At 43.1% G+C, this 19529-nt stretch overlaps 1 protein-coding gene across 5 annotated transcripts in view; it reads right to left on the bottom strand.

The window, feature by feature from the left end:
• Positions 1-14492, bottom strand: part of KIAA0930 (KIAA0930 ortholog) — an 81454-nt gene extending 66962 nt beyond the window's left edge. For 2 of the 5 annotated variants that reach the window (XM_040595323.1, XM_040595324.1), the window contains exon 1: positions 14036-14491. In XM_040595323.1, the coding sequence (XP_040451257.1) occupies positions 14036-14180 (145 nt within the window). In that variant the 5' untranslated portion in view covers positions 14181-14491. Of the gene's footprint in view, positions 1-5152; positions 5223-6337; positions 6643-14035 lie in introns of those variants that run through there. The other 3 variants (XM_040595326.1, XM_040595328.1, XM_040595327.1) reach the window with 3 other exon arrangements.
• Between the last annotated feature and the right edge of the window lie 5037 nt (positions 14493-19529).

Raw genomic sequence — 19529 nt, 5'->3', positions numbered from 1 at the left:
AGCAAGGGTCAACAAAATCAACAGGATGCAGTTATCAGCCACTGAACTTTGGTGCACAGAAATAATAAACTCGTTTTCATCCAACTGTCATCAGCTACTTTGCTGTACTTCAGCCTCACAGCACATGATCGTTCAGTTCCCCAGAAGCTGCATCCAAACCTCACTCAAACCCATGTGCAATTCCACAAGGGACGGAAGCATCACTTCCACAGATTTAATTTATTCATTACAATAACACCAGAGGAACAATCTAGTTGTGCCTTTCACATAAGAAACTAATGCAGAAAGCGTCTGCGTTTCCTAACTGACATAACTGGGAATTCAGTGCAGTTGTAAACATCCTCCCTTAACAGAGGCAACCTTGATTTCACCGGGTGCAACCACTTTAAACCCAGTGGAAGAGGGACAAATGGTTACACATTCCCTACTGCTGCTTCCAGGATCGCCCAGCAACAGTCCCAAAATTTCCAACACCTAAATCCGATCTGGAAAGATTGTTTAGTAATTTATGAAGCATACTGGCACTGCTGGATGGCAGAAACTTGTCTGTAACCGGACAAACGTGCATTTTCAACGCTATATATGCATGCTATTTTTGTTCTCTGCCAAAGCAATCACTCTGACCAAAGACTGCTAGTCCTCTAAGTTTGTGGCATACAATGGCTCTGTTTTCACACTTAATAAATACCACTGTCAAAGCACTCACTATCTTGACAGACTATTGTGGCAGATCAGGTAAAGCCAACAAACTGCATTTTGGAAGAACTCCAGCCTTACAAAACTACCTATAGTGTGGTTGTTACTTGTGTTTTCATGTATGTACCTCCCCTAGCATCTCGTCTTTGTTGTGGGCTGCTAGTTAGCGTCACGCTGCCAAGGCAGAAAAGTAATTATTACAACAGCAGTCTGCAGGGAAGCAGAGCTATTTCCTACACGTCTACTATCACACACTGGCATTTTCCAAATTCAGTTTTTCTTGTTCTAAGTAGAAACAGCAGCAGCAGCTTTCCGAGTGAACACTTGGCAACTTTGCACTGGAAACCGTAATTCTCACTTACCTTCTAGACCACAAACCCACTCATTTTTAGAAGCTGGCAACCAACACTGTCACCCATCTTGTGGCCAAGATTTTTTTTAAAAAATGTTTGACACTGCATCTCTCAACTGGGTGCCCAACTTGACACACATATATAAGAAGACTAGTCTACAGAAGGAGGTGGTACTTGAAAAAACAAGCCCTTTAAAAATCCCACTTTGGGTGGCTTTCTAAAGTCGTCAGGCTAAAGCAAATTGGTAATTGATGCCATGTCCAACAAACTGAACGTCTTTGCCAGTGCCTAGATATTTCAGTTAATTAGGCAGCATTCTCTTTAGCATTTCCATTATTATTATGACAGGCTTCTAAGATAATAAATACAGCTGTTTAGCTAAAAATAAAAATGAAGAGTGCCTGCCCACTCACATACATCCCAGTGAAACCTCCTCTTATTGCAAAAGCAGGTCCCTCTCTTTAAACAAACCACGCTCATACAAGGAAGAAAAAAAGTTTCCTCTAACAGCTTATCATTTCACTGTGAAACCATCAAAGGGACAAGTAACCGGTCCAAGGCCAACCTGTAGACATTGCATGTAGCTTGCAGAACTGCAGATCTGGAGACCATCAATCCCCTCGACAGCACACCAGCCTTTTGTGCTGCAGGCATCTCATATGTGTGAGGAAAGGTATCACTCCTTGACAGCCCCAAGTAAAGCACAAGATTTTAATTTAGTTCACGACAGAACAATTGAAAACAAGAAAAATTGGCTCCCTGGCAAAACAGTCGTTATTGATTACATGAGAGAAAGGAGAAAAAAAAAAAAAGAATTTTAATAACATCTGTGACATACAAACTTCAGTCAGAAAACACAAAACTGCTCTAAAGCCAGCAGCACCCTACCCTTTAAGACAGAGAGCAACTACTGCAAAGCTTATGTTGTACTTTGCTACTGCAAAACGGTAGGTTTAGCCTGCCATTAACATGTTAGCTGCTGAAAACATGCCATCCCTTTCCACTTGTAACCAGCACCACTACTCCAATTTCTCCAAAGAACTGGAGACTTGCACAGGTACAAATCCCTACAGATCTGGAAGGCTTGCGCATGGGTGTACGATAGTAAAGTGGCCCAGTGAACATGATATCGGACTAAATATTTAAGAAACTTCCTAGCTTTTTGTCTCCAACCCACAACATGACTATGGTTTGACACTTCAATTGTTTCTCCTGCCCTGCCTCCCTCCCTGGGTCTCTCCTACCCACCACATCACACTCAACCAGACACTTTCTCCAGACTACAAAAATCATTATGAAATACAGTTAATAAAACCAGAAACATTTACAGCCTTTATCTGTTAAGAAATCAGTTTCAAGGTCTCAAGCAGGAACACGCGAGTTGAGAAAGAAAGGTTTTATTTTAAAAATGCCTCAGCAAAAGCACAAAAAGGAAACATCTTTTTGTGCTTTCTTCCCACCATTGGGCTCACAAACACCCTCCCCTGTGATTTTGATTACATAGTTCACTACCTTTTGGCGTTGCCACTATAGTTTTAAAGTAAAGAACACACATTTTAATATCCTCCCGTTCAATCATCCAAGCACTTGGTAGAGACACACAACGGCTTCAGACACAGTCACAGAAACTCCAGTTTGTCCCTGTCCTTTTGTAAATTTCAGACACCACCACCAGCACCCCCAATCTCAGGTTTAAGACACAGTCACAAACAAGTTTAAGGTAAACATTATATTCTTAATTGCTGTATTTTTCCACAGCATTTTGCTGAAGAAGAAATATTTTTGATTCTTGCCAGGAAAGTAAAAAGAAGAAGGACATGCCTATGCTCGATTTCCCCCTTTTGCCCCATTCAAAACAATGCATGATGACAAATTAGAACCTAGAGTTTTCTTCATTGCTGGCAGGTACATAAAATAATTCAGGTTAGGAAGGACCTCAGAATTCAAGTTTTGACCCAAAAATCCCACAGACAACTCTGTGTTTATGGGTTTACTTAATAAAGCAAGATTTATGTTATTTACAGGCATTGGTTTTGTTCAGATGGGGAACAAAGCCATTAAATTACTGCATTACATTTTTTATGTTTTATTTTTGACATGTATTGCAAAACACACTGCAATACATGAACTGGCGTCTTCTGTTTTCTTTGCTGTTCTCATTTGCTCAATCTTTCTGCCAAACTAGCAAGCTCAGGACTGAAGAGGGCAGTCCGCACTGGATGGACCCATGCTCTCCCTGATGTACTCCACTTTGGCTACGTTATTCCACTCCTCTGGGATGTCACTTACGGATGGAGCTCTCTGCTCCCACTCATCCCTCGTCCCCAATTTATCAGTAGAGTCACCAGTCATAAGAGAGTTTTCCCCTCCGACGTAAGGACTTATTGTTTCCCCAATACCAAATGCGGAACACAGGTGCAAAGAGTGCCAGCAACTTCCCAAAGTCACAGAAGAAATACACAGAATAGCAGACACTATATTAATATCTCAGAATTTCAGCATTAATGGTTGGCATATCCCTCCTCAGTGCGTGCATGCAGGGTTATAGACTTCGCCCATGTTCCAGTTCAGAGTGACTCATTCCTCCCCCTCCTTCTGTAGTGCCAGAAACATCCAGTAAAAAGAACAATGAATGATAAAACCTCAGGTTGACTAAGGACTCAAAGCCTCAAGCAAGCATCAGATGGATGACAGTCTTCTATCCCCTGGCAACACTTGAAAAAAGTTTCATGACAGTAAAATATCACTAGCTGAAGGCAGTGCTCCTGGCCAGGATACAGTAAAGAGCAGTATGTCTCTCATGCAGAGGATGCACAGCTTCCAGAAATGGGACACCAGCCTGCTCAGAGTGCAACACCTATATCATTAGGACCATCTACAGAAGACAAGTCATAAAGCCTCAGAGCAAAAAATTAGAGCAAGCTTCAAGTCAGGATTCCAAGCAAGTCCAAATTTTTAAATCTCTTTATATTGGAGATACCTAGAAATGTTATTTTAGAAATAAATACAAACCAGTAAAATGTTAAAAGTGGCGAACAGGATACTTGGGATCTTACATTTTGCCTGTTTTTTTACTATTTCATTTTAGGCTCACAGCTACTTTCCCCCCAGTGGCTTCTAGGAGCAGCTATGTGCAATTAAATATTAAACAAAAGGTATCATTCCTCCACTAAAAAAAAAAAAAGTTTTATCTTGCCATGGGATCAATGCACTGAATTAAAATATATATATATGTGTTTGTGTGTGTGTGCATTTAACCAAACGAGTTAGCCTGACAGATGTTGAGCAGAAGAAAGTAAAAAATTTCATAGTCAATATTCTGATCGTGGAACATTTTTAAAGCACCTGCATCCTCGAAGCACATAATGCATACCTTTAAACCTTTGCTTCTTTTTTAACTTGGAGGAGAGAAAAAAAAATGCTTATGAAACAGTATTAATCTGAAAAGTCAGACCACAGAACACAGCATAGCGTAGTCTATGCCTGTAATATCAAAGATCAAAGAGGATGAAATTAGTTCCCCTTTATTCATGTGAAACGTGGCCTAACAATTCACATGATGCTTTGACTTGACTTTAGTTAGCCTTATTATGAAAAACACAGGTCATCCATTCAGAACTTCATTATTTAGGTAGAATTAAACTTCTCATTAAAACTAAGGAAAAAAAGTAGTTAAGCAGTCCTATAAAGTATATAAAAAGCTGGATCATGATTATTTAGGAAGCCAGCTGGGTTTACACGGAGGTTTATCTCCAAGACATACTGCAATAACCTTGCTGCGTTGTTTCTGAACGGATGAGATCAGGTAATAACTAAGTGTAAGCGACCCTTATGAAGCAATAAACTCCCCTCCTCAAGACCAATTACTTAAATCACACTAAACTCCCTGTGTACTGTTATAGCTGAGTTTTATGGAAATTTTAAATCCACCTCTCGGTCCTTTAAGGCAGGTAAGTAAACATATTCCTTATTGAAAATACAGCATTGCTAGACACTCAAGAACTGTATTTGTTCTCTGAAAAAGCAGAGGAATAAACTTCTTGCAAAATATTTCACAGCTCTTAGCAGAACACTATATATCCATTTCAAAACACTTCCCTCACCTTGATGATGTTTCAGCATCTCCAGGCAATTAAATCAAACTCTTCATAGTGCAAAGACAGCTCAAGATTCACTGACATTTTAATCCATCTCTCAAGTTCCTTCTGATCACATGGAGCCCTGCGAGACAGGACCAATAATTCCCAACATGCTTACCCCTTTTATCTAAGCTCCGTAGTTAGACAAAGATTGGAGTTAAAACTATCTATATTACGTCCAGATAATCAGAAGTAATGTATCTTCCACATCCATTTGATCAAGGGAAACACCACCCATGTGTTCAAGTGGCAAAATGCTGCCAACGTTCCTACAGAAGACCCTACATTCTGCAGCCCCAATGGGTTGATAAAGTGATAGCAATGCCTAATGCAAATTCCCTGGAACTAAGAATCCAGGCATGGACACAGCCTCTGGCATTTGCTGATATAAGGCCTCTCTCCTCTGTGTGGTAGCTTACAAAAAGCTAGGTTGCTGCTGAGCCATAAAGATTTTCACCATCCCAGCACTAACATCAAAACCAGGGGCAGCCTCAGCCCGACTCGCTGAGCGTGACCTGGTTAAAGGGGAAAGACAGAAAGTATGACAATACAACCTCCCATAAGAGGTTTATATACAGATTAGGTAGCCCCAAACGCACTCCTGAGCATCCAGCACGCTGTTGTACAGGGAAACATCCTGGAATGCTTCAAAATTGGTCCTAACATAAAGGACTATTGATTACCTACCATGTGCTAGGCTTTCTGACAGATCCAGTTGTAAGAAAGAAAATTACGCAAAGAATATTTTGAAACACCAGATACCACCTAAATACCAGCACTAGTAGCCATAATTTTCATTCTGCAGTGGCAGGAAGGACATGACCCCAAAAGGAATTGCTCTTCATGTCAGAACACACTATCTACCTGCAAAACAATATATTCACCTCAAAGGGATTTAACTTTGAGACTCCTAATGAAACATGTTTAAGAAACCCCCAGAGAAGAAAGATAAAGAATATTACTGTTTTCAGGGTTCAACTTCTGCATAATACTAGCACACAGTCAGTACCAGAGACCAGGCAAACCAAAGTGGCAAAGACTTCAGTTTCAAAGCTTTGTTTGTAAAACAGGATTGCAGAATACCCTATAAATCCTTACACGTAGTATTCATGGCTTAAACAGTAAGAATTCAGGGAAAAAAAAAATTACTTAGGACTGTTGTTGCATCTGATCAACTTCAGTCAACAGAACTGCTGTTGAAGCGTGCCCAGGTTACCACATCTCCTCTAAAGGAGCAGTATGATGCTGTATCTGGCGTTTCTGTATCATGGCTATATTTTACTTCCTGCATAGAGAAAAGTAATCAATACATTATTTTAGATCATACACACAAAAAAAGAGCAACCTTGATTCTGTGACATTCACCCTGTTCAGCCCAAGGGGCTGCAAACAGACCAAAAGCAGCTCGTTTCACATTATTTTGAATACTTACTAGAACAAAGTAGCTTCACTATTCTCAGTGGGCTCCTGAGGCCATGAACTGATTTTGTACAGACTTCCTTCTTACACCTAATCATTCACTTCACGGTATATTTTCAACATCAGTGGGTGCTACCCTGATCCTACTTAGCTTATTTATAACGATCATTACTAACTATTCAACAGCAGAGTTTTGGTTTTCCCAAAATGTAGCTGGAACATAAGAAACTGAGGATTTCAACTGTTGAAAAGTTTGCATCCTCTGAGCTTTTTCTATTGATCAGTACCCTGAACAGAGACAACGGGAGTGGAGACCAACATGCTTCATCCTTCAGGAAATTCAATTTTTCATTTCTTTGGAAAGAATCCAACCAGATATATTGTTAAATCCTTAAAAGATCAACCCTGAACTGTAGAGGTAAACTGTATTTTGATCCCTAAGACAGACCTCCCATCCATCTTCAAGTTCAAAACAGAACACAGACTTCAAAATTGCAACTAGTACCCTATTTAGAGAGTATACTGCTAGAACAACAAAACCAAACAGTTAAGGTATCAACTAGAACTACAGCATTACATATGTAAGACATGGGTATTTTAAAATACGCTGATATTCCCATTGTCAGCCCTACAGATTCATAAGTCAGCTCTGAGGGACTCTCATTTTCAAAAACCTGGGGATCCAGCAACTTCTGCTAGCATCCAAAAATGAACAGCAACATGCCTCATCTTAAAACTAAACTGCTAATTTAGTTGGGGCAAAAATGTTCTGAAAGGTATTTTGGTTTGTTTGGGTTTTTTTTGTTGGGGTGGGATTTTGCATTTTTTGTTTGGTTGGTTTTAGCAGTGGGTTTTTGTTGTTTTTTGTTTGGGTGTTTTTTTTTCAATCTTGTCTCCTTACTCTTAGTATTTGAACATGGATACTTTTGAGCAGGACACAAAAATCCCATAAAGCTTCATCTCCATTAAAAAGAAAGAATAAACTAATAACCCAACTGCTCAAAAAAATATGTAAAAGATATAACAGAAGAAAGACCACATTATATTATTGGTCTGGGATGATGTCCATCAAGCTCCTGACAGAAGCTAACCTTCACAGTCAAATTACAAATCCCCTGAAAACACTGCTGTGTAATGGAAAGTCTGACAGGCCATTAGTGACAAAGCATAAACAAGGTTCTAATAAACAACAAAAATGGAATTTTAAATGAACCATTGAATAAAAAAAAAAAAAAAAAAAAAAGGTACTTACCCTGGAGGGCTGCAGCCCTACAGTTCACCCCATGCCATTCTCCATGACTTGATTCCACATGGATATTCCTAAATACCTTATGCTTGACTGCAGAAGTGGCAGGATGGGATCCTAGGGTACAAGATCTCAATAGTCCTTGTGACACCAGTTATTTTCTCTTCAGTCTTAATATGAAGATCATTATTTACCTCTGCCTGTAATCCTGTAACACAATCCTATCCCGACATCACAAGGCCTCCCAGCCCCAGGGTGAGATTCCCATCTGCCCCCCTCTCAGCCCCCACCACAGCACAGAAACACACCACAGCAAAATGACAGCCTCTCCTCTGCTCCGCGACACCAACAGAAAGCATGCCGCCGAGCACGGCCCTGTCAGAAAGGAAATTCCCCAGCAGCTGCCTACAACTCACTTTGTTCTCACTGATGCATTACAGCAAAAGACATTACCTTAAAAATTGGCACTGCACTCTGGTTTTAAAATTACTCGCTCCAGGCCCAACGCGAGCATCCAAAATTACCCTTCATCAGGCTTGCCCGAGTCTGGTATCTTTGGAGTACGAACAGTTCTCCTTGCATGAGTACTGGCTGCTGAGGCTCATCCCAGACCAGCACCACAGACTCTTCTCTAGGACGGCCATCCCTGCTCCTTGCCCCTGCGCCTTGCTGGGATAGAAAGCAAGACAGATCCCTCACAGCACCCGGCGAGCACATCCCTCACTCCATCAGTCCCGCACACAGGGCTGCGGGACAGGCAGAAACACGTTCCTGTCCCATGGCCGAACCCACTGGGTCTCAGAAGTAGCTCCAGCTGTTGTTTTTCCTATCCCACCCTACCCAAGCACTCAACTACACATCAAATGTCTACATGCAGACTTGATTTCAGAATTTCTCCACAACAGTTTTCTATGCCAGGAAAAAAAAAAAAAAAAAAAAAAAAAAAAGGAGCTTTAAAAACATCTTCCAGCTCTAGAAAAAAAAAATTAAAAAAACATCACACTATACCCACTTTCACACTGGAACTTCTTTGCTATTTGTTTATCTTTCTCCGACACAAATCTGAGGTTAAATCACTTTGACTTCAAAGTACCTGCTTTAACTTTGATTTAAATAAACTGTTCTGATCTTGCTTTGCATTTGTACTTTCTAGAACTTCTTCTGCAAAGAAATATAGACTCTTCCTGGCTGGAATGCAGTGATGAATTTTTTGTTATTTTGTTACTGATTAGGAAGCTACTGTATAAACTTTTTTTTATTTTACTATTTATAAATTACTTACATTAGTATTTTTGTTTCTCTTCAATATTTGATTACTCATTTTTTATTGCGAATTTCACATTAATTAGCTGCAAAACATTTTATAAATAGGCCGAAAGAATTTTTAAAAATAGTAAGGTACAAGTAATAAAAACTGCATTTTACACTCAAATTAAATCCTTCTAAATGTGTTGAATGAAAAGAAAGTAAATGTATCAACATATTTGTATATTAAACTAACTCATTACAGGAGACATTACCCATAGTTAGTGAATTTGGTTGTATATGTCCCTCAAGTTTTTGTTAGGACAGATGTCATTTTCACACCTTCTTGTTGTTCATAGATCAAAAAAACCCAAAGCTTCCCAGCTTTTGTAGTTTCTCACCTTTGACTGGACAACTCACTGAACTAATTCCAGAAAGAACCATCAATGAAGAATATGTTTTGTTTCTGCATGAAAGCTGCTCCTGTCAAACCAGTTCTGTACTGCAGCAAATTCTCAGCAGACACTTCCACTTACTCAGCGGCTACACTTTCTTCAAAGTTTCACAGAAGCAAATATATCCTTCTTGAATATTATAATTTAATTAGAAGTTATTACACTATGATAGAGTTAAGGCCTGAATCTAGTACTTTCAAATCCAAATTACTAATTCTTCTTTTTAATTCTTCATGTTAACCTCTTCCGCTTTCTGAAAATTTCTTCCAGTGCTCTTTACTCTTCTACTGATGTTTTCCCACTTGGGTCTTTATGTTTCCATCACATTTTTGCAACACTTATGTGTATGAGCACTTACTGTATGCCACCTCACCCTTCCTTCTCTCAGGAAGGCTAGAGACCTATTTATTTCCAGGATTTATTCATCAAGATAATTTGGCACATGAATCATCTCACTGCCTTTACTCACATGACAAGCCCCGAGGTGTACTGCGGTGCAAACAAGTCCAAGCACACCTCAGACTTTAAGGATGAATGTTCCTCCTTCTGCTGTCCCTATGCCAAGTATGCCCTCCTCTCATCAACAGTCGGTCAAATACGAGGACACTCTACCACTAGGAACCCAAAGAGATGACGCGTTTCCTTACTGATGAGACTACTGGGCCTTCTGCACAGTCCAGCTTCTCCACCAGCACCTATGACCAGCACCATTACAGACCTTCAGTGCCTGGTGGCAGCAGTTTTCAACAGCTGGTTTACTCCCAATTTCCTGCAGCCACCTGCTTCCCAGGACCCTTACCACTTCACCTTTCACCTGGCTACACATCTCCATTACCGACCAGCCACTGTTCAACACATTATTCAGATCTACCTGTTTGGTTTTTCTTACTCATCTTAAGTTCCAATACGCACAAAGTCACAGCTCCATCCAAGCACACTGTGCCACATACACTAAAGGCAGAGCAATTTGTTGCTGGAGGACAGAAGGACACAGGGAAATTAGGCACCTAACAACATTACACAGTAGTTTCAGGCACAATCGAAAATAAAACCTTCCCACTTCAGGGCTTTGGCCAAAAAGGTAACTTCAGAGCCTTATGTGCAGCCTGGCTAAGGAGACATACAGCAAGTCTGTCATTCCCTCAAAAGGAGAACTATTTTGCCAGAGAAATGTTCTGGCACACAGCATTTCAGAGTGAGCTTTGTGCTCACAACACTAGTGTGTACTCTGTACAAGTGGATGACACTAACATCCAGCAGAGACTATTTCTCAGAGAGGCATCATCCTTCCCCCCAGGCAACTTGATGAAGAGTCACACATGAATCATTACTTTGAAGCACAATGCCAGATTTGCTATATTTTCTATATTACACAAACAGGACAACATAGAAAATCCCATGGAAGGGTATAGACATTTTTGGACAATACTTGTCTAAACGCTCATGTGATATTCCTGAAATAATGCAATTCCCTTCACCAAAACTCAGCATCAGCAAAAATAGCAATTTTCTCCTTAGGCTAGAGAGTAGGGGCTCGCTTAAAGAAAATACACAAAAGGAGAGAGGCCATGCAAGTTATAACCCATTGAGTCCCATTTTATTGTTGTGGGGTTAAGAGGGGAAACCCAGAATTTAACACAGTCAAAGTCTTTGCCAGTTGATTTCAAGAGCACTCAGAAAAGCACACAACAGGTTTAATCTACTACTGAAAAGGATTTGGCCATTACAAAAAGAACCACTAATATGAAACTAGTACTGGTGTGCTAGTCCTGCAGACCAGCAGGTGATGTATCACAGGCTGGATCATTGGGACTCTTGAATAACAGCCCCCAGGCATAAAGAGCAGATGGAACCTCTGTGTTAGCCACCTAGAACTCATATGGGACTGTGACTCCTTTCATGAGTAGTGAACTCAAGGAAAAGCCTTTACATCTGCTGTGCTGCTAGTGCCCAGCATAGTCTATGTTGCATGGTTTGCAACAGCACACGCTAGTGCAGTCCGCACATGTGTATATGCCAAGTCATAGGATTACACCCGATAACCTCCTGTTCATCTACAATTTCTATTGAGCACCACTCTAAAAATTCAGTGGTTTTGTCCCAAGAGAAGCATTTAAACTATTTACTTCCCTAGTAATAAGTCACAGGATAGGGAAAAAGAACACTAATTAACTGTGAGTGACAATGTTATACATTAAGCAACATGCAGCACACAATGAAGTGAAGGTTTTGGAAAATCCTTCAATACACAAAAGTGGAGATTTATAGCACAGAGGGGTTCTCTGTCTCCTAAGCCTTAAGGAAGCTTCCCAGTATGCTCCTCCCAAATGTTAAGTAATAATACGTACAGATTTTAAATAAGCTGGTCAGATGCTGTGACAATTTAGATGTCCCTATAGCAACCTGAGTCCACAACCTCCTAATCCTGAGAGGGTCCCGCTTTGTGACTCTGCAGTGCTTGGGGATTAGCAAGGGGAGGGCCAGCTGGAACTGATATTCAGCAACTGTGCTCAGAAATACCCACCACAGAACAGATTCTCTCTGTATTGAAACTGCCACACTGTCCCACAGCCACTGAAGCTGAAGGTCCATCACACCCACAGTTGTCCAGAGTAAGGAGATCCACGGCACCTCTCCACGGGCAGGACACTGCACTCATGGGAAAGGCATACTGGCTTGGCAAACGACAGCCTTTTCAGCTAAAACTTCAGCTCTGCTCCCTGGATACAAAAATTGCACATCTGAGGCACTCCTGTGGCGACACATAACCTATTTCCACACAGGTATAGGCATCCACAGGCAAATCTCCACAGCCAGGATCAGCCCTTCAGTACAACAAGCTAAGCACTTCTACCAGACGAAGACCTGAAAGGACAACATCTTGTGATTACTTGTGTGATTACCACAAAGTTATGCAGAAGAACTCTTCATGATGACTTCTGTGGATGTGTTCAAACACAAGCAAAGAGGAAGCACTTCTATGTTATCAGCCACCACAGTTTTCTCCTTTTCAAATTTCAGTAACAGAAACTGATGGCGATACTTCTATACCTGTGAGTCTTTATTTTCATTCAAACATGATATGGCCCAAACATGAGCTGACAACAGCTTTTCAATGAATGCAATCTCACAGGCATTTAGATTTTGTGAGGTTTTTTTCCTGTTTTGATTACAGTTTGCCACAACACTTTATTTGGCCCTGTAACATTTTTACACCACAGTAAGGCCTGGAGATCCAATTTCATTAGAAAAAGGCATAAAGAAACAAGAAAGACTATCATTTCTCTTTGTCTGCACAAGCCCTCGTTATGTGCAAGGGAAAAATAAAAAAGTAAGAGTCCATTCCTCCCTGGGGAGACCACAGTAAGCACTGGTGGGCAAACCAAACATAAAGGTCAGGTGAAGAACCAAAGAGATTCGCCACGTCAATCCACATCACAAAGCCAGTAGAAGCCGAACAAAAACCTCATTCTGAGTTTTTAAAGAAAACTCAGAAACAGATATTTTTGGGACCTTACATACAAGCTGAAGAAGGAGTTGCCATTAATGAAGGCCCCATGGAAGAAACAAGTGAAATATTGTACATCAGTGCTCATAATTTAAAGCCCTGGGCATTCATCCCCTCAGAGCACAGGTCCAGCCCAGGATATACAAAAGTTTTGAACAAGGTCAACAACATTTCTCACAGCAAAAACTTCTGTCTATGATCTCTATTGTTGCACATGAAAATGAATGATTTCTATTCATTAGCCTAGCCAGAAGTTTCCTGACGCAAAGGATTTTGATGGAGACGTAAAACCACCCCGTTGCCTAACTGAATTTCAACCTCAAACTTCTATTTTGCAATGCGTAAGCTTCGCCAAAAGCTAAATACAGATCATATAAAATTTGCTCCGATCAAGGTGCAAACAAACAAGATAGCCAAAAAGCTAAAGAAAACCTCCATGGTTTTAAAAAAATTACTTGACCAGCAAGAGCCACAACATTATGTGCTTACTAGACTACAGCAAGCGGCGTGAAGTCATTTACTCAGAGGAGGGAGGTATCTGACTCAGAAGAGGAAAAAAATCTACAGAGATCATCTGAGAGCCATAGGTTCACATGCACTGCAAGAGTAACAAAAAATTTGCTCCGTTCGATTCCAAAGCAGATGATACATAGTTTATACTTGGAAGAAAAACATGGGGCGATGTGCGTCGTGCCTTCTGACCATTTTCCTCCAAGGGCATTTCAGACAATGGAGCAGACGGCTACTCCCTCCGGTTCTCGGGGACCCGGGAAGGAAAAGGGCCCATCCCCGCGACAGCAACACACAACAGGTTCCCAGGGCACCGCCAGCTGCGCAGGGCGAGCCCGCAGCCCGGCCCAGCCCGCCGCCGCGGGGGTCCCCGCTCCCGCCGGGGGCCGCCCAGCCCGGGGGCGCCGTGCTCGCCCCTCCGCTCCCGCCCAGCCCGGCGGGGAGGCCCCCGGCCGCCGACTCACCGAGGCCGCTGATCTCCTGGCGGAGGCCGGCGCGGCTCCGCTCCTCCGCTATCGCCCGCAGCATCTGCTGCAGGGAGCGGTCCAGGTCGCCGTTGGCCTCCTCGTCCCTCGGCCCGGCGCGGCCGCCGCTCCTGGCGGAGGCCATGCTGCCGCTGCCGCCGGCGGCGATGATCTCATGTCAGGCCGCCCCGCGGAGGCGGCCGCGGCACCCGGTGCTGCCGCCCCCGCCGCCCGCACGGCGCTCCCGGCAGCGGCGGGCGGAGCCGGGGGCCGCCCGGTGCACTCAGCGAGAAACCTCCCCGGCTCCGCGCCCTCCGGCTCGGCGAGGGGCGCGACCCTCCCCGCTACCACCCCCCGGAAAGTTTCCCGGGCGCCGAGCAGCACCCCCCGGGACGCCGCCACCGGCTCCACAGGCGCTGCCCGGCCGCGCTCCGCCGCTTCCTGCTACAGCGGCCACGGGGGCGGCCCAGCCGGCCCCTCGCCCCGCCCCATCACACCCAAAGGGGCGGGGCGGGGGCGGGGACACGGCGGGGGGCGGGGACACGGCGCGGGCGGCTCCTTCCCTGGGGCGTCGCGTCGGAGCCCGCGAGCGCGCTGCTCCCGGCAGGATTCGGGTATAAGCGTATTTGCGCGGGCCTTTTGCGGCGCAGACCTGGCGGGGACCTGACTCCCTGCTGCACGAACGCACTTGGGTCGTTTGGGACGGAAAAGCTTCTCCTGGGAGCTATAAACGGCGTGGGAACAACCAGAATGTGCCATGAGTGAGTTGGTCTGGGACATCAGCGAGAGCTCTCTCAGCCAGGGCAAGCCCCCTGCTCCTTCCCTTATGCTCCCACCCACAAGTATGGGTTTTCACCTGCTGCGTTGGTGAAAAATACCTTTTCCTCTAAGGAAGATCCAAGCATGTCCAAGCAGAAAATGGAGAATGGTGTTTCAGGTGGGCTGTAACCCCACAAGGCTGAACAGAAAGACACAAAAATACACCTGTAGGCAGGCGCTGTGAAGAGAGCAGGGCCATGCACCTGACCATCATCCAGGGCAGCCCATGCAGTCCTGCATCCCTGCCATCTAAAGATCTTTGGTTTCTAGCCAGGCTTTCTGGACACCTTCTTCCCCATCCTTCCCTTCCACAGGTTTGCCCCCAGACTCCTGCCGCTGCAGGCAGAACTTCCCTGCTGGCCCCACTGACATTGCATCTTCTGAGCTACTGCTACCTTCTTGCTCACGAGTCCCTGCTGCTGTAAATACACATGTACAGCACTATGGGATCAAAACCCAACCCAAGGCATCCTTTGAAGTGTCTGCCAAGAGCTGGCACTCCTCTCCGTCACCTTTAGCACGTCTTGCCAGTGAGGTGTTGAGGTGTCATGTAAATCAGGAATGGGTGATCTGAGAACAAGCCAGCTTGTGCTGCAGGGTTTGGACCCCAAGCTCTGCTGCTGCTGGTTGTCCCTGGTGGATGCCAACAATGGCCAAACTTTCCTCAGCTCATAAATTAAGGATATTGTAAGCCTTATGCAGCCTTTTCTTCTCCCTGAAGTCCTGTTTGAAACTTAGCAGGCCTTGAAGGTGGTAGTGGGAAGGAGAGAAAGAGGCAGGGGACAAAAGACTTGAGCTGACATCATTTGAGAGCTGTGCTTTCTGCGCCTGTTTAGTAAGAAAGAAAAGTTTTCAAATGCTGCATGATCATTTACCAGCATAGCATACATTTACACTGTGTTTCCAGTTGCAGTTTCATGTCAACTTCTGGTACCAATAAACGAACAATCAGGCACCTGAAGGCTATTTACAGCCATATACTGATTCCCTATTACAGGGATATGAAGAGTATTTCCTATGGAAGACTCCTATGCTGATCTGGGCACGTGTGAGAAATTTGAAGTTGTCATACCGTTTTGGTAGTAAAGTATCTAGTTTTTTACAAAGCAATGGAGGGCATGGACGTATAATCACAGGACTTAAGCACCTCTTCTACTGTTGAATCTGATAGTTCTCTTTCTAGGAGAGAGCGAGGGTTTGCAGTCACACGCTGGCCCTGAAAATGCATGCTTTAGAGGTATTTACCCCACAAGCTTACAAAAGGGAAAAGCAGCAGAAGATTGTCCTGTACTGTTGGCCTCCAGGTTGTTCCTGACCTTGCCAAGATATGACACTTGAAACAGGAGGAAGGAATCCTGCTGCTGCCAGAGGAGATCGTGGTCTCATTTACCTCACGGCATCCAAGGTAAAGTTTGGGCATTTTCCCCTGGTAGATTACTGCTGGATCCCAACACCACTGTCATGTTAGGGGTACATGGAAATAGTTTACATCTGTTGTGTCACCAGCCAGTAGACAACCCTGCAGCAGTTTCTCCACAGCCTCCAGCAGTTCAGCCTCTCTGCTGAGCCCTGAACACTCACCCTGAATTTCCAGCATCCCTGCTTAAAAAGAAAGCAAGTAAGCAAACATTCTGCTGCTCCATCCAGGCCTTTTTTATAAGGAAATGGTATCCCTGCCCCTATTCAGTTCCTAAGCCTACCTTCAGCTTCCTCTGGTTTCCACCAAAACAGGCCCATGGACAAAATCCTCACTCATTTTTCTTCCTGCAGCCCTCCCTAGCCAAGTGCAGCTCCTAGCAGATCACAGCTCTTGATCAGAAGGTGGAGGGATAAAGTCTCTTTTCTTAAAGGTCTATTGATTAAGGACCCTTAGGATCAGTTAGAAATCTGAAATGCTAATTGATTTTGGTTTTTAAAGATCCCATGGTACATTTTAAAACAACAAACCCCTCTGCCTAGCAAAACTCTTGATGGGGAGGGGGGATTGTATTCTGACTTTACATATTGCTTCTAAAGGTTTTCTCCACCGACACTTAGCACCATGTTAACACTATAACGGGTATCAGGAGCCCTGTCCTACCATGCATGCTCTCACTGAACTCAATTACACACAAAATAATATATTCTCTGTCTTGCAAAGGGGTAGTGGGTGTTAGGACTCTGGGGACACTAACAGGCCTTAATGGCCCTGAGGAGCCTCACCTGGGGCCTCCACACACCCTCACAGGCTGGGGACTGTTTAATCTTGGCCCTGAAGCTCTGGCTGAGCTGCAGCACTGGTTTTTGGTTCTGTTGCAGCTGTGTCTGGCTATGGATGTTATTCATCTGGATGCTGACTTCTCAGCTTGGCCGTGGACCTGCCCCATGACCACGGAGGTACCTTTTGACCTAGGCTCTGATTTACTGTGTTCCCTTGCTTAGGTTCTGGAGTGTTCAGCTGTAGCCCCCAAGTCCCCTGCCAGCCTGGGAGTCTCCCCCTTGTTCCTTGGACCTTAAGGAGTTTCCAGCCTGTGTAGTGCCCTGAAAATAAATCCCTGTGCTTGTTTATATAATAATGCACTTTGTGTCCTGCTGTAAAATAGGTATATAGGTTGACAAGATTGATAGACTGGATGCATCTTTTTTTCACTTAAGACATGTGTTCTAAACAGCAGAAACCTACAAAAACTCAAGTTCATTGTAAATAACCAGCTGATTTAATGTGGTGAAGTAGGTCTTTTGAATTAATGAATAATAGTTAAGCTTTGCTACATTTGCACAAAAGTTAAGGAAGTTATTTATATAAGGCTACAATTTCCTTACTGTATTTATTTTAGCAGAAGCTAATGGTGATAGTCTGCAGCGTATGTTAATAAGACCACATGGTGTATGAATATCTAACAATTAAAATGAGCTTGCAAGTTAGCAGATATGGGCTTTTTTAATGCATTTGAATGTATTTCTAATGGATGAGTTCTAAGCTATATACGCCTTACAGTACTGACCCTGTCAAAACTTGTGTAGCTGCATATAGCCTGTCAAAGAGATCAGCATTACTTATGTGCCTCAAGCTCTGCATGTGCATAAACTTTTGCAGGATTGAACTTTAAAATTCTGAAGCTTTGAAAGTCCTGTTCAACACATTACAAGCATGCCAAGTACCCTCATTTTTTTGATGTCTTTATTGATAATAATAAATTCAGATTTATAACAGCTACAAGTGGCAAATGGATGTTACATCCACTTTAAAGGTACAGGGCATGAAAAGCACTTTTGTGCTGAAGAGATTAAGCAAGTGGCTTAAAAATCTGAATCATATTTTGGTCATAAATTGGGGTATCTCAATCTTCAACAGTCTGATGCTTTCTAGTAAAGACATGCTCATGGCTCAGTGGGCCATCTGGTGAGTTTATATACAAAAATTAATTCTGCAGTCTTAATTGCCTCCCTAACTGTATCAAGGCATCAGGACACAGCAGTTTTGGGCCTTCCATTATAAATTATGTTAGTTTGGTCAGTTTGAAAGTTAATTCGGAGTTTCTTTTGGAACTTTCCAGTGTTCAGCACAGGACTAATTCTGCTTCCAAGATTAAACCTACAATTAAAGTTTCTGAAAGTTCTGTCTCTAGAATGTTGTGAAATTTTTTACACCTAGAATTATCCTTTATAAGTTACTCCTCTGAATGCACAGCAGAGTACTTAAGGTCATGTATTTCTGAAGTTAGAGGTGTTCTACCTGTTAGCTTTCTTTTGTCCTTCCATCTTTCTTTGTACTACTTTTGTCATCCCTGTCACTACTTGCATTAGTTAATTGCCACAGGGTATGCTGAATGGAAGCCAGAGAAGCTCAGTCTTGCATTGCAGGAGTAGGAACATATATACATATAAAATATATGAATGCTAACTTCATATTCATATGAATTTATATGTATATGTAATATATATTCACATAACATATATGAATAGCTTTCAGTCCAGCTGATCCCTCTCTTCTGCAGCCAAAAGCACTGAGCCTTCTGTACCTGAGCCTTTTATCCTAGGTTGCTTCTGTGCTGTTCTTGAGTGTAATTATCTTAATAGGATTGAGATGTGAGCTGTAGCCTCTGTGATAACAGGCTGTTGGGTTTTGTAAGCAACTTGCCCAGAATCCATGTTTCATTTGTTTTCCTTAAGTTGTACTTGTATTCAGAAACACCTCGCCACCTATGAACCTACCCCAAGCCCTATGTCAGCTCAGGAAATTTAAAGTCCAAGTAGGAATTTGTTATTTTTTTTTTTATTACATAGCTAAGCTCTTGCCTAAGAGGAAATGGGGCAGTTCCTTGGTAAAGGCAAGCCCCTTGCAGTAAGGAAGCCTCTGCCAGTCTGGGTATGGCTTTGCACTCAGGGTACAGGATTTTGCTGTAAAAACTGAACTGGGTGGGAAGCTGCCTGAGACCGCAGCTTGCACGGGCCAAGTATCTGCTGAGAAGTCTGTCCAAAGCAGTGACAAACTTGGCATTGCTTTTCACTGGAGTGTTACTTGATGATAATATATTGTTCCTTGAAGTGTTTACCTCTACGTATGTGTTTTGTTTCATGCATCTGTGCTCTTTAGCCTATGTTTTATATTGCAGGCTTTGAGTGAATATGCAGTAATAGATAAAGAAATGTTCACCACCTCTTAGGGAACCCAGGATTTCTGAACTGTGGATGT

Source organism: Falco naumanni, chromosome 5 (assembly GCF_017639655.2).
Source record: "Falco naumanni isolate bFalNau1 chromosome 5, bFalNau1.pat, whole genome shotgun sequence".
Lineage (NCBI taxonomy): Eukaryota > Metazoa > Chordata > Aves > Falconiformes > Falconidae > Falco > Falco naumanni.
The sequence above is the reverse complement of the archived record's forward strand: the minus strand, read 5'-3'. Positions and strand labels throughout refer to the sequence as shown.